The sequence below is a fragment of the Sinocyclocheilus rhinocerous genome, unplaced genomic scaffold, assembly GCF_001515625.1.
Source record: "Sinocyclocheilus rhinocerous isolate Xijiao unplaced genomic scaffold, SAMN03320098_v1.1 scaffold295, whole genome shotgun sequence".
NCBI lineage: Eukaryota > Metazoa > Chordata > Actinopteri > Cypriniformes > Cyprinidae > Sinocyclocheilus > Sinocyclocheilus rhinocerous.
In genome coordinates, this window is record NW_015647035.1 from 2,360,596 (window position 1) to 2,375,861 (window position 15,266).

Here is a 15,266-nt window from a genome sequence, read left to right on the forward strand (position 1 = left end):
ACAGAAGCAGTTCCGGGGGAATGATGTATGAGGTCAGCTTTGCGCATGTGCCGCTCAGAAGTGACGCACGCGGAGAGATTGAAACAAAACAACGGTCACTAATTAGAAGTACAAAACGAGGATTTGTAAAGAAGAATGTCGGAGGATTTCGATATAAGCCAAGAGGAGACTTGTTTTCCTTTGCTAAAGTAAGGAAACTTTGCTTCTTTTGATCCTGTAAACAATCGTTGGTTTTCACGAGACGCACCGGCGCATGCGCAGCGCTGACCTCATACGTCATGCTCCCGGAACTGCTTCTGTGTACAACTGCCATGCAAAGAAATTAACTGCAAATCTTCAAACTTCAAGGCTTTTTTTTTTGGCAAAAAGTCTTTGTCAAGCCAACATTCAAAGTTTGGCTTTACAAACCTTTATAAAATATTTATACAACTGTTTATTGAATTAATTTCAAATCTACTTTCTTTTATTTCAAATTTGAATTTCAATTCTGCATCCTTCAATTCAAATTCAATTCAGCTCTAAATAATGCACAACCGTAGTTTGCAAGCGTCCTGTCTGGCATTCCTAGGGTTCTCTCACCCTGTCTTGTTGACGCCAGACCAATGACACGCTCAAGGCGTATTACTCGCCTTGACTTTCAAAATCTGAAATACCTAGCTGAAGAGAGGCACATTTTCAGGCTAAACATTGCCATTAATATAAAGTGAGTTTGATTGGAGTTAAACATAGCTTTGTTTGTCTGTGAAGTGTGGTGTAGTTACACAGCAGATATAATAATTGCCCATGTCCATTGGGAACCATGTGTTTTTTGAGGCCCCTGTCTTGCGCCCTACGGAACGTATTTCCAGAAAACAGTGCTTCCAAACACACCTACACACAACCATGTACACAGACGGGCAGTTGGAAAGACCTTGACCTTTTTTGACCTTTTCGTTACACCCATTTAGAAGAATGGGATTCTGGGGTTGTCCAGAGCACAAGAAGATAAAGTTTAAAGTTAGTCAGCGGATCAGATATATTTAGCCATTTGCAGATTGCTGTCTGTGCTGTTCCTGTATCCGTATCCACTGAGGGCCCATTCATGAGGGAAATGTCAACAGTAGATGCTTGGGAAGGAAGACTGCAGCTGACAGTGTAGTCTAATGCAGTAAACAACCATTACGCGCCACAATTTCTGTTGCTGTTGTGCCATTTCAGCTGGATTTTATTAAACAGAGTTAATTTCCTTCGCCTGCAGACATGTTGTTTGTTTTTCCATGCTTGTCACTTGCTGTATCGAACACCATGCTGTATCGAACACCGTAGTTACTAGTTACAAATTAGTTACTACTGCAAAAGTTACATATAGCCTCTTATATGTAGAATGCTGAAAAGACCAGCATAGAAGGTCACCTGCATATGTTTTGTTTTGGATGCTGGTCCTCAATGAGCTCTTGAACTAGCTTAATCAGCAAGACTTTCTTGATCATCCAGCTTCACCATGCTGGTTGACTTGCATCATACTGCTTAGAAACATGGCTATAGTGGTCCGTAAGCAAGACCAGCACTAACTAGCATGTAAATTCATGCTGGTCCTTCCTGCAGTGTTTCAGTACTATAAGTAATTGTGTCATGACAGCTTTAATGTTGACTAGGAGTATTCTGGGAGGTGGATTGGGCTGAGAAAGGAGGGGTGGTTTGTTCCCACCCCCCCCTCACTTTGCCACTCTTACAGGCCACATCTGCCTCAGTCAGTTTTCATTAAGCATTAACCCAGCAGTAAAACAGTTGAGCAGATTGCACCAGCTTGATTTATGTTAGAGAGCTCACCATGAAGCCCCTCTTTTATCCACTCTCTCCTCATCTTTCCACATTGCCAGCCTTTAAATTTTTCAGGAAAACAATGAGTATTTTCTTGTCCAAAGAATACTGGAAATAATGTTTTGTCAGAGTGAGTCTGACTCGGCGAGTCTGAGGCCAGCTGTTTTGGAAATGAGTAAAGATACTATCCTTCTTATGTCTCATTTGTTAGGTCACACTAACCTAGTAAGATTACATACTGTATGCCATCTTATTTGTACAAACAACTGATAAAACAACCTAAGGAGAGCAAATTAACTTTGTTCCTGTACTTCAAATTATAGCTTAAGCTGGATTTTAAAAGCAATATTTTTTTGTTTTTAAGAAATTCATGGTTTCATTCAGGTAAGATGCATTAAATTGATCAAAAGTGATAATAAAGACTTCTATAATGTTACAAAAGATTTCTTGAGAAATATTTCATAAGCAGCAAATCAGCATGTTAGAGTGATTTCTGAAGGATCATGTGACACTGAAGACTGGAGTAATGATGCTGAAAATTCAGCTTTGCCATCACAGGAATAAATTACATTTTAAAATATTTAAATAGAAAACGGTTATTTGAAATTGTAATAATATTTTACAATTTTACAGTTTTTACTGTATTTTTAATCAAATAAATGCAGCCTTGGTGAGCATAGGAGACTTCTTTTAAAAAAATGTATGAAAAAAAGTAAAAGTTTTATTATTATAAAATAAATAGGCTATATAAGCTTCAACATCCCTGTGACACTAACATAAACAGTTACACACTAACACACTAAAGAGGACAAGTGGTTTGGAGAATGGATTGATATAGGCTTATATATTTTTGGCATTATGATAACGGGACTATTTAGCTGTTTCTGTGCATATTTTAAAAAAAAACACTGTTGGTCTCTGTGTCGCTTAAGATGAGCGAACCAGTCTCTCTGTGAAACTGTGCCTGTCACATATACATTAAGATGCTTCACTGTTTGGCTTGCACTAGTGGCTTATGGAATGAATATTTTACGTATGTGTCACTACTTAGACTTCTGAAGGAAAATAAATTAGATATGCCTCATAGATATCATCCTACATGTACGTCAGTGGAAGATTTCCCAATGAGAAGTTGAAGTCATTAGAAGATGAGGGCAAGTCAAAACAGATTTTTCCAATTGTTTTGGATCGCATGCATCACTAACTCATGTTTCTACTCACCAAAGCCAATTTTTACTTTCATTTGGTGCTTATTGAGTATTACTTTTGGACCCTGTTTATACTGCTAACATTGTATACCTTAAATGAACTTTGGTTAACAGTGTCTGCCAAATATGAACGTAAATATGAACTCATATTTTAGAAATCTTGAATGTTGCAAAACTGCAAAATGTTGTTGTAACATTTGACAGGGCATGTCTTAGTGACTGTTGCAGACTATCCAGATGGTTGACACAAACTGTTTTGTATTTAAAGACCACATTGTTGAAGGCTGCTAGGCTTTTCATTAGGAATTTTGCATTGATATATACACACACACATATTCAGTGTCTTTTAAATTTGTGCTTTTTGCAAATTTAATTGTGGTGTTTCTTTATAAAATAACAGATTTTTTTTTTCTTCCCACTCTCAGTAATGGTGATTGTGTTGCTGCGCTATGCCCATGTGATAGAGAAGCACCAGAACTGCGTGTTAAACACAGCAAGTCTCTCCACCGGCTGGATCTGTGCTGCAGGACTCATCATGGTCGGCAACTTCCAGGTACAGCTTACATAAACCTTACTTACTTGTGTCCAAAAAATGCTCCACATCAGCACAGGAAGTTTTCTTTAGGGTCTTCAAGTTGAACATTTGACAGCAGAAGAGGAAACGCACTCTTATAGGCTTTCTGGCTCTAATGCACAGTGGCTTCCTGTAGAAACACTGGTATTAGCATGTATGTATGTATGATATGTTTTTTGAGGCTAAAAAAGGCTAAAAAAATAGTCATTAAAATGATAATTTAGCAAATAAATATATTACATTATATTTTAAATTTTTTTATCTTTTTTAGCCTCAAAATACTTTAAGATATTGGAAAAACACAAATTCAGTCCAGTGTGTCAAAATCTTTGGCTCCCAGGTCTTTGTGCATGCTTATGTTTGTGTTTGCAAGTGTACCTTAGCATGCAGTTGTGTGCATGTGTATATATCAGCATTTGGGTTAGATTTTTCTGTTAAATATTTCTTGAGAATACCTCTGTCATCCGTGTTTGAGTTATACTTTACTCCCGTTCTGCCCTGGATCCTCATCCAGAGCGTTTAGATGAACTATAAATGCCAGACTCTATAAAGCCCCTCATGCAGAGCCACATGCTCCTCTGAGTCCTATGAAACCAACATCCTTTACCTTTATTCATGAATCGATGTTAGCCCTTGGCGACAGCGTTTTTGCAGGTTGAAATGTTTGGACGTTTGGCCGAGTGCCTAGATCGCTAGTGATGTGGGGAGGTCGGCCAACGGGGGCATCGCAGGTTTTTATGGACCAGTTGCCATAGTGACAGAATGGGGGAGGCAAACCTTTCTCCTGATAATATAAGCACCCACGTCTTATCTATGTACCCCATCAAAAGCAATGCGTAACCTTATGTGTAGGAGCACAGGTTCAGACTTGTTTGTCCATTCCTCACTAAAGCAGGCTGTATTAACTTTCATAGTCAGGTGTTTAAAAAAGTCTTGAACCTTCAACCTTCAACCTTGCAACATAATGAACTTAATTCATCTTACCAGCAGTTTTGTTATTGGTTTAGAGTTATTTTGGTTCTGCTCCCCTGCATATTTGAAATGTTTTGAAATCAAGCAAAGCTACTCCCTTGCATTTCTTCAAGCGTAGTCTGCTAGCTGGCCATTGAAACATTTGTTTGTTGCCTCCTAAAATGTTTTGGGATGGACTGATTCGAATAGTTACTGTAGTTCAAAATTCTGTCTTCCTTTACTCACCCTCATGTTGAACCAAAACCATTCGTTCATTTTGGAACACAAATTAAGATATTTTTTAGTGCATACAGAAGATCCGTAAAGTCGCAAAGATTAAAGTCTCAAACCCAAAGAGATATTCTTTATAAAAGTGAACACTCATCCACGCCTTCCTAAAACGCCTTGTTCAAACGCCCCCACAAATCTACGTCACTGTGTGGTGGGGTTGCACGACTACTGATTTCTGCTAGTCGATTTCTTATTTAAAAAATACTCGAGTTACTCGACTACTCGTGGTTCATGCTGTAAATGAAAAGACATGAAATAGTTCTTATCAATAAACGTTTAGTAATTCATAGCCTAATGCAACAATTACATAACATACGTAAATTGTCAAAACTTTACAATTATGACATTACATATTTTAATTTTCATGTAACAGCCAGTATTTGCATCTGTATTTGTATCTGTAACAATCACAAAATTATTCGTATCTGTATTCGGATAAAACCAGGTGGAACTTCGTACAGTTACTTGATAAGACCGTTATGACTATCTTTTTTTTATCACTGAACAAATATGCCGCGTTAAACTAAAATAATTATTAATTTCTAAAAATATATTTATCATACAAGCAGAGAGATGTCATGACAAACGTCTAGTGATCATTTGGACACGACTGAATTAATTCAAGGCGCACATTTTCATTACGCAGAATTCTTTAAGCGAGTCTTTTTTTGAACTTCACTAAACAAATGTGCGTGTGCCACGCAAACCAGCAAAAGATAAAGAAGTAAACATGTAGGCCTAGTAGAAAATGTATCTGTATCTTAGATGATTATTAGCCTATACTATTGAGAGAGAGCTAGTTTGGTTTTTGAGAGACTGAGATGCGCAACGCGGCTGTTTGATTGGTGAGCGCGCTGTTTATTCCATTCATACGTGTATCATATCATAGCCTAAGGTTTAAATCATTGCCTTTTAAATATACACAAATAATAGAACGTGTATGATGTATTATTTTAGTTGATATTACTCTTGCCAAGCTCTGATTTCTGAGAGATGCACAGAGAGGCAACAGCAATGTTTGATATGCGCTCTTTTCATTCATAAAGTTTACATTCATTCACTTCACACACTCATTATTGCGTGACTTTAGAGGTCTGTGTATAATATTGCGCTGATCCCCTGGCTCACCTGTTATCTAGCAAACACCAGAGACTGTGCTAGCCTCAGACGAATATTATTCCTTATTAGAATTATTCCTTATCCGTTATTCGTTTTTGAAGCCATTATCCATGCCATTCCGAATAAGGTATTCGGCTTCGGGTACACCCCTAATTATTACATTACATATTTTAATTTTACATGCAACATAGAGAAAGTCATAGAAAGTAACAGATACACGCAATATTGTAATCCTAAAATTCACATCGTATTTGCAAACTCTGTGTATGCATTATGGTTAATGCATGCTCGAGTAGTCGATTGTTTCTGACAGCGCCGAGTAGTGGTTGAAGTAGTCGATCACTCGACTACTCGACTAGTCTATGCAAGCCCTACTGTGTGGGAAGATTTGCATAACACCGCCCAAATGCATACTCAAAGAAAGAAGGCGTAACTTTTATTCTCGCTGTAGTATTGTTGCCACTGCCGCCATATCGTGGAGACGCTGTGTGTTTCATTGTGAAAGCCAAACTACTTTGTTTGGCCTTCCAAAAGAGGGTACAACGAGAAATCAGTGGTTAAGTTTTATTTACAACACTGTTCCAGAACGGTACAAGTGTACAACCCAAATATTCGAGTGTGTGCAGCGCATTTTATGGAGGAAAGTTTCCTGAACCTGGTAAGGGGCGTAACATTTCCGTCACTTGCTTGAGGTATTCGGCCAATCACAGCGCACTGGATAGCTGGCCAATCAGAGCACGCCGCACTTTTCAGACCGATGAGCTTTGTAAAAATCAACGCGTTTCAGAAAGGCGGGGCATAGAGGAGAAACAATAATGTACAGTATGTGGAAAATAATGTGTTTTTTTAACCTTAAACTGCGTACACATTGCATTACACCAAATACACAAAATATATATATATATATATATTTTTGCAACGTTATATGACCCCTTTAACATGCTCAAACTGCTCAAATTATATGGGTTTCTTCTTTATGAACTTTATAATGCATCAAAGTTTTGGTTGCATGGACTTTAAATAGATGGACAGAAATCTCTCAGGTTTCTTATAAAATTTTTGCATTTGCATTTTGAGGATGAACGAAAAGTCTTATGGGTTTTGGAAATAAATGAGGTTGAGTAAATGATGACAGAATTTTCATTTTTCGGTGAACTAAACTTTAACCAGCTCAACCAACTTCACAAGAAATATCATGATATCTGAACAGCATCTCCAGCATAAAAAATCATGGAAATTCATGCCGGTCTAACCCAGTCTTTACAGCAACGAAGATAGCTTTAATGCCTCACGTTAGGTCATTGTGATGATACAGGACCACCCGCGCTGTGTGGAGAGTAACAATGTGAATTGAGCAGAGATATCCATGTTTGAGTTGGACATGTGAAGTCTGCACTCCATTAGGTCACATTTGCCAGCTCTCTTTCCATTCCGCTCTGCTGTTTTCCTCCATCTGTAGTCTGGAGCTGGTCAAAAAAAAAAGAAAGAAAGAAAAAAAAAAAGCAGACCTCTGCCTGCCACATTGTGCTCCAGTCAGGCCTTCATTAAGACGAGCTGAAATGTAACAGGGATGCTGTTTGCCAAATAAAACTCCCTTGACTTCAGAGGAGTAAAAGCTGTTGCAGTGGATTGTGATGAAAATGTGTTAAAGACCTGCTGAAATCTAAATGAGATTTTTTTTGGCTTTTAGTTTTTGAGGTTATCTGTATGCTAGTGTGCTCTGTAATGTTGACTGAATTTAGCAGACCACACTAACGATCAAATGTTAGGGGCCGGTAAATGTTTTAAAATGTTTTTTAAAGAAGTCTCTTATGCTTGGCAAGGCTGCATTAATTTGATCATAAATACAGTAAAAACAGTAATATTGTGAAATATTTGTACACTTTAAAATAACTTTCTGTTGTAATATATGTTATTTAAAATGCTATTTATTTCGGTGATGGCAAAGCTGTATTTTCAGCATCATTACACCAGTCTTCAGTGTCACATGATCCTTCAGAAATCTTTCTAATATGCTGATTTGCTGCTAAAGAAACATTTCTTATTATTATCAATGTTGCAAATAGTTGTGCTGCTTAATATTTTTGTGGAAACCGTAATACATATTTTTCAGGATTCTTTGATGAATAGAAAGTTCAAAAGAACAGCATTTATTTGAAATAGACATGTTTTGTTACATTATAAATGTCTTTCCTGTCACTTTTGATCTATTTAATGAGTAAAAAAATATCTTACTGACCCCAAACTTTTAAACAGTACACGTTTAAAATTTATAGTGTTCCTCTACTGGGAAAAACTGACCAAAAATATTGTTGACTAATCCTGTGCTACAAAGATATTTGTTAGATCAGATTAGTGTTGTCACGGTACCAAAATTTCAGTATTCGGTACCAATACCAGTGAAAATCCACGGTTCTCAGTACCAATTTTAGTATCAAAGCAAAACACAAAAACATGCTAATTAAAAAATTTGACTATACTTTCATTTAATCCAAACTGTGTACATATTTAATTTTAAAGGGCTTTTGAAAACCTAGAGTTATTCAGCCAAGAATAACAACTAAGTTAGCTAAAAAAAAAAAAAAGCCCAGAACTGCTTTTCTGACTGATATGACACAAACAATGTTAACCATTTGTACATTCTCTAACACGCATATTTTAGATTCACAATTCATTTAAAAGCCTCTGGTGTGTAAAAATAGTAAAAAAAATTACAATTAATTTTACAGTTAATTTTTTACCCTAATAAAAGTTGTAGGAGCATTAAATAGTTAATAAAGAAACCTCATTCTAATGCTCATTATATTAGCGCTTATGCTAACGATTAACTACTCTAATAACAGCTATGTTCTTTTCAATCCGACATTCAAATTAAAATATTGAATAATATTCATAACACAAGCGGTGTTTCCCACAGACTTGCACTCTATTTGTGGCGGCACGTATATGCAAATTCATTCTCTGCCAGCAGGAGGCTGTCCTGAGGGACCTCCAGAGTGCCCGCCAGTATTTTTTTAGTACCGACTTGGTACCGAAGTGCCGGGTCTTTTGACAACACTAGATCAGATGCTCTCTAGTATCTCACTAGCAAATCATGGTTCATGGCTTTGATGTAACTGAAGTCTTTTATTTTATTTAAGGAACAAATCCTTTAAAATGTCCTGCTTCTAGTTTCAGTAGGAAATATGTCAACATAGGAAAGAACGCTGCTCTTGTAAAGCGACTTCATGGGGTCTTAAAAGTCATGAAATGGTATTCTTTACTTCCTTAATGTGAAATACTTCCAAGTGAATGGAATTTTTAACAAGAAAAATGTGTAGTATGGGGCTTCATTCAATCCATCAGGAATTGATTGAGATGTTCTAATGGATCCAGGGGCTTGGAGGGAAGAAGTTGAAAGCCAAGATGGCCTGGTGACTTTGGCCAAAAAGGAGAATTGTTTTAGAGATTATCATAATTTGATGACATGTTTTAGAATAACGTGCACCAATGAATCATACACAATACATAAAAAAAGTAGTAAACTTTTTAAAGCTGACTTTAATTGCAGATAATTAAATTGTCTTGATTGCAGTTCAGTTTTATATTTTGAAGATCTAGATGTACTTGTTCCATTCCTATCACCAACGTTCAATCCCAAAATAGGCATTTCTTGGAAAGAAAAATGGTTTGCTCCATCCTTCCTATTTTCTATGAAATGGAGAGAAGGTTACTGGAAACATGGATGAATGAGTCACGGCGTACCATGTGCTTTGTGTACGGAGTACAGAGCTACCATGATCTGACAGGCGAGAGAGGCGGGAATGAGCACGTGGCCCGAACGCCACATCTGCACCTCATCAGCAGGCCTGCCTGCCCTTCTGGAGCGTTCCACCGCTGCGGTGTAGAATGACAAGGGCGCAGGCAGACTCTCATTATTATCAAGAAAATGGGAAGTCACGTTATGTAACTCTGGCTGTGCTGTTTCAGTATCCGAAATTTGATAGAACTTGATAGTCCTGATGGTCTTGGAATTCAAGTTTTGGTTTCAGAATGCTGTGGTGCGGTTCCACTGAACTAGATTGGGAAGAACAAAGCTTCTTGGAGTGTGTCCTGTTTTGATTGGTACAGGTGTGCAGCCCCCCTGTTCCAGCAGACCTGTTTGAGCTTGCTGAAAGAGCTGCGCTACACTGCTACCTTGTGTTTCCTAATAAGCTAAAGCCCTATTCAAATGAGTCTAGTTTTTCTTAAAGATTTTTGCAGATGTACTTTTAAGCTCATCCAAATCGAATAGTGTTTTTCTCACATAACCTTGGTGAAAATTACTGTGCAATTATCTACAGTGTTTTGGCAGTTTTCAGGGTTCTTCTGAGAAATCAATATTTTTCCAGATCGCTTCCCCTTATTTATTTTGACCTTTGTTGAATTGTGAAACTAAAACTACATTTTTGTTTGTTGCGCTGCCTGGTACACCTGCCGACTTTCTGGGTAAAATAATACTTTATTTTACTCCTATATCAAATAGAAAAAAAAATGAACTGAATCAATAAGGAGATTAAATTCCCGCAATTTCCTCAGAAGATCCTCTCCTTAAAGTCTGCATTAACAGGAAATTCATCCTATCTGTTTTAAAAATGCATCTTATTGATCTTGTGAACGATTAATCCATGCATGTTTCATTTGTAAAAAAAAAAAAAAAAAATTGAGCTTACAATTCTTAATAATGTCATAACTCGATCTTCCAGTGAAATAACAAGCTTCTCTTTAGTGACGTATGTCAGACTTCTCCAGTCATTTAGTAAACTCTGCCCTTTCTTACAACTGACTGCAAGCTCACATTCAGATCTGCCTCCATCCAGTCAGCAACCGATGTACTGCACCAAGTCCCCTCCTACATTTTTACATTTTTTTTAATAATCCATTTCCCTCTGATGTAGGGCACAATGTGGAATAAATGATTTATCGCTACCTACTTATATCACAACTTTAACCCTGTTGTCACTGGTCCTGTGTTCCCCTGCCTGATTCTCCTGTGTGTTTCCCCATGGACTTCATTACCCATAATCCTTCACATTCCCTCACCTGTCCCTTGTCATTAATTACCACCACCTGCAGCCACGTTCCTTCAACACATAAAAGACCGTTCATTTCATTCCCTCACTGACTGGTCTCAAGATTGCGCACCTACCTGTTGCGCCCTTTCTAGAGTACCCTTTTGGATTACATTCGTTCTCTGGGATGCTCTTGAATCTGGACTGTTGTGCTCCATCCATTCAGCTATTCTAAGGAAAGTAATTTACTATTACTCCAGTTCTGCACCTTTTTGAGACTGCTTGTGCCTGCACTCATCATTGGATGTTTTGGATGATTTATGAATTTGTAAATAAAGAGCACGTTCACTTACCTACCTTGTTTCTCTCACTCCAGTTTGTGACACCTTTAAAGTCTGACACAAGAAAAAGTGTTGTCTATTCAGACCATATGCCCACATCTTTTTATAATCCCAATCCCATCTGAATAATTCTTAAAGGGGTCATATGATGCTGCTAAAAAAAAAATATTTGGTGTATTTGGTGTAATGAAATGTGTTTATGCGGTTTAAGGTTCAAAAAACACATTATTTTCCACATACTGTACATTATTGTTTCTCCTCTATGCCCCGCCTTTCTGAAACGCGTCGACGAGACAAAAACATGAAAACCCATTGAAGGCCCTTTGAATCTGAGTGAGATGCGGAAAAGTGATGCGAATCGCAGACAAATGGTGAGCGCGAATCGATTGATCGCTGCCTGCTAATTCACGCCTGCACGCTCATTTATGTATCTCGTATATGGCATTAAATTAAGATAAATTTTGGTTCTACACCAGAAATGCAGACTATCTATAATGCTTACAAGAATACATCTTAAAATATAATTAGAGGTACAATTAGCATCAAGCTACACTTCAAAATTTGTGATTATTTGCTCAAAATCCACTTTAAACTATCATTGAGTGCTTGTAATAACTTGCGATTTTGATCTAAAGTGGATTTTGATTCTATAATAGGCAGACATGCACTTTTTGTATGTTTTATAATGGATTGAACACTACATCTGCTTATCATTTGTCATAAACATTTATTATAATAAACTGCATAAAAACGTACAGAAAATGTTTTGTCATAATCACATGTCTATTTGCTTTCATATTTCATGAATAGAAAAATGTTTCTCAATTTTTTATATGCGTAAGGGCAGGAGATATGATAACATGATTGACAGCTCTTGAGTGAATGCGCTCTGACTCATAACACTCGTGCATGTGGCAGAAAACGCACAGTGTTCCCTTCAGATCACATAATTCAGTGGAGAATGAATAGAAATGATATTCTGTAAGAACATGTGAGAATAAATCTGCTCTCAGATACCAATGATAACAAGAACTCAGCATTGCTCTCTTCCGGGATACTGTTTTTCGGTGTTTGTTTTGTTTTTGAAACAGTGCCACCAATCTCGCCTATTTGTGCAACAGCAGCTGCTCCAGGCGCATGATCTAAAGCTCAAATCTAATTGGACGGCCCGTTTCATCGCAGAGTGTCGGGGGGAAAAATTCGACACACAGGTCGGAAAAAAATCCTTGCTTTTTCGCGCCTATTGTGAATGGCTCCATAGTGAAGAATCGTTTTTGATTTAAGAGCGTCGTCGCGCTGAACATGCACGCCAAATTTTCACGTTCAGTGTGAAAGGGCCTTGAGAGTTCCTGAGAACTACTAGAGGTCCTGTGAGCATGTGTGCATGTTTTATACATGAGTGTGAATGTTTGTTTATGTGCCTGCTTGTGTGGTCCCCTATAAACATTTAACTACAGCCAAACGCGTGTTTCTTGCTCAGAATTGGACTGGATGAATCATCCTAAATGAATGAAGCATGGGGCTCTTCCTGGGTTTGACTGTTTAAGTGTGTGTAGTTGTGTCTTCTGTGCATAGAGTGTCTCACTTGGTCTTGATCCTGATGGTCTGGCAGCTACTGGCTGCCAAAGCAAACTGTGAAGATCTTTTCTTCTGCATTCCCCGAGTGGAGGAAGGGGTCCCCGAAGGGATACGCATGGACATGATGACTAAAATACCTATTGCAAATTCCATTGCTTATTATTAGGCTACTCAATTTAACATAGTAATTAATGTGATTATTATTTAAAAAAATAAAATAATGATGTGATAAAAAATGAATGCAATTAATCATGGCCACTGACTCTGTGAACTCTTTTTTTGGTGCCGTCAGAGCAATTCAAGCATGAAATACCACTCTTTTGCTTTTGTGAAGTCTACTATTACTGCTACTACGGGCAACATGCCTTGCCAATCCACACTTACTGAAAGCACACAGCATAGAAAGAGTGGAGCTGTGCACACAGGTCCAGTTCATGTATTCGAAAAACAGCTGGAAGGAACCCAGCAGAACAAAAAGTTGAAAGTTGAGCTAACTTTTCACAGCATCTTAAAGACAAACTTGAGATGCTGAAAAAGGTATTATGCAATTTGAATAAGATTTGGATTTGACAGCCCTACTTATTGTATGCTGTCAAACTCTTAAATATGTTTTTATTGTTCTTAAAACACTGTCTGCACAAAAAGAGACCGTGAAACAGATCTACAAGTTTTTTTCTGTAAGGCAGGCATTCAACCACATGTTAAAGCAAGTCCATATGAGAGAAGCTCCTTTCTCTTGCTAATTTGGCAGCCCAAGGCTTGAGAAAATACCCTGCACTTATATGTCTGTTACTGTGGTTAGTTGAGAGTCCAAGTGTTTGCCTGGATTTCTTATTTGGAAATGTTATAAAGTGCTCTCTCTTAAAGGAATTGTTCACCCCAAAATGAAAATGTTGAAAATGTACTCACTCTCAGGCCATCTAAGATGTAGATGAGTTTGTTTCTCATCAGAACAGATTTGGAGTAATGTAGCATTACATCACTTGCTCACCAGGTGGATCCTCTGCAGTGAATGGGTGCCGTCAGAATGAGTCCAAACAGCTGATAAAAACATCACAATAATCCACAAATAATCCACACCGCTCCAGTCCATAAATTAACGTCTTGTAAAGTGAAAAGATGTGTTTGTAATAAATTCATCAAGACGTTTTTAACTTCAAACAATTGGATAATATACAAGTCCTCCGTCCACAATATTGATTTTTCTATAGGAAAAGTCGTCTCATCTGAAACAGGAGAGAAATATACACAGATCAAGCACCGTTTACAAGCAAATACTGCCTAAAACAGTTGTAAAGAAATATACTGGTGGATTTTGATGTGAGAGGTCAACAAGGGATGGACTGGATGGATGGAAGCATTATTATTATTTATGGACTTGCATTTTGGCCAGGAGCGATGGTTTAAAGTTAAAAATCAGCGTTTCACTTGATGGATGTGGATTACTTGTGGATTATTGTGATGATGTTTTTATCAGCTGTTTGGACTCTCATTCTGACGGCACCCATTCACTGCAGAGGATCCACTGGTGAGCAAGTGATGTAATGCTAAATTTCTGTTGCAATAAAGAATCAAACTCATATTTCATGGCGTGAGTACATTTTCAGCTAATTTTACTCCTTTAACTCAGGTGTTCACTTGAAGGTGTAATGTGAGTGGCCAGCGTTTTGTCTGGGCAGATTAATGCATCAGTCTCATCCATTGCGCTTGTTTCCCACAAGACTATGAAGCTTTCAAGAGCTTCAATCCTTGTCCTTAAACCTGAGATGCACATTACATATCTTGCACATTACAGAGCTGAGAACATGTTCTTGCCATAATGACAGCACAAGTAAGCAACGGGAACAGCAGCTCAATATTTAGACACTGAAGTGAAGGGGAAGTCTTAGCCTTAGGGGAACATACAGGATATCATTTGCTGAGATAATCAATGGTTCGCTGACAGCCTGGAGTTGATTTATGGTTTCCAAAGTTCCTCCTGCAACACTTGATACTTTGCTTTTGTTTGTGTGTCAAAAAAGAAGTAAAAGTATAAATACAGATTTAGTTATTGAAAGGGATTGATCGAGGGTCAATGATATATATTGCATGCTGTCTCATAAACGATGCAATAATAGATTGCTATGCAATAGTTTGTTTGGAAAGAAATTAATACTTTTAACCAGAGGATGAACATAGGCTTTAAATTGATCAAAAGTGACCGTAAAGTCATTTTTCTAAAAAAAAAAAAAAAAAACAGTTATAACAGTTTACACAAAAATATTAAGCAGCACAACTGTTGTCAACATTGATGATAATAAGAAATGTTTCTTGAGCACCAAAGCATATTAGGATGATTTCTAAAGGATCATGTGACACTGGAGTAATGACTGCT

General features: G+C 37.5%; 1 protein-coding gene across 2 annotated transcripts in view; it reads left to right on the forward strand.

The window, feature by feature from the left end:
* The window catches only part of LOC107708463 (transmembrane protein 150A-like), a 51,990-nt gene that overhangs the window by 18,259 nt on the left and 18,465 nt on the right, over positions 1-15,266 (forward strand). For both annotated transcript variants that reach the window (XR_001636363.1, XM_016512707.1), the window contains exon 6: positions 3,434-3,561. Coding sequence is in view for 1 of the 2 variants with exons in the window: in XM_016512707.1 (XP_016368193.1) it covers positions 3,434-3,561 (128 nt within the window). In the remaining variant the exon portion in view is untranslated. The remainder of the gene's footprint in view (positions 1-3,433; positions 3,562-15,266) is intronic.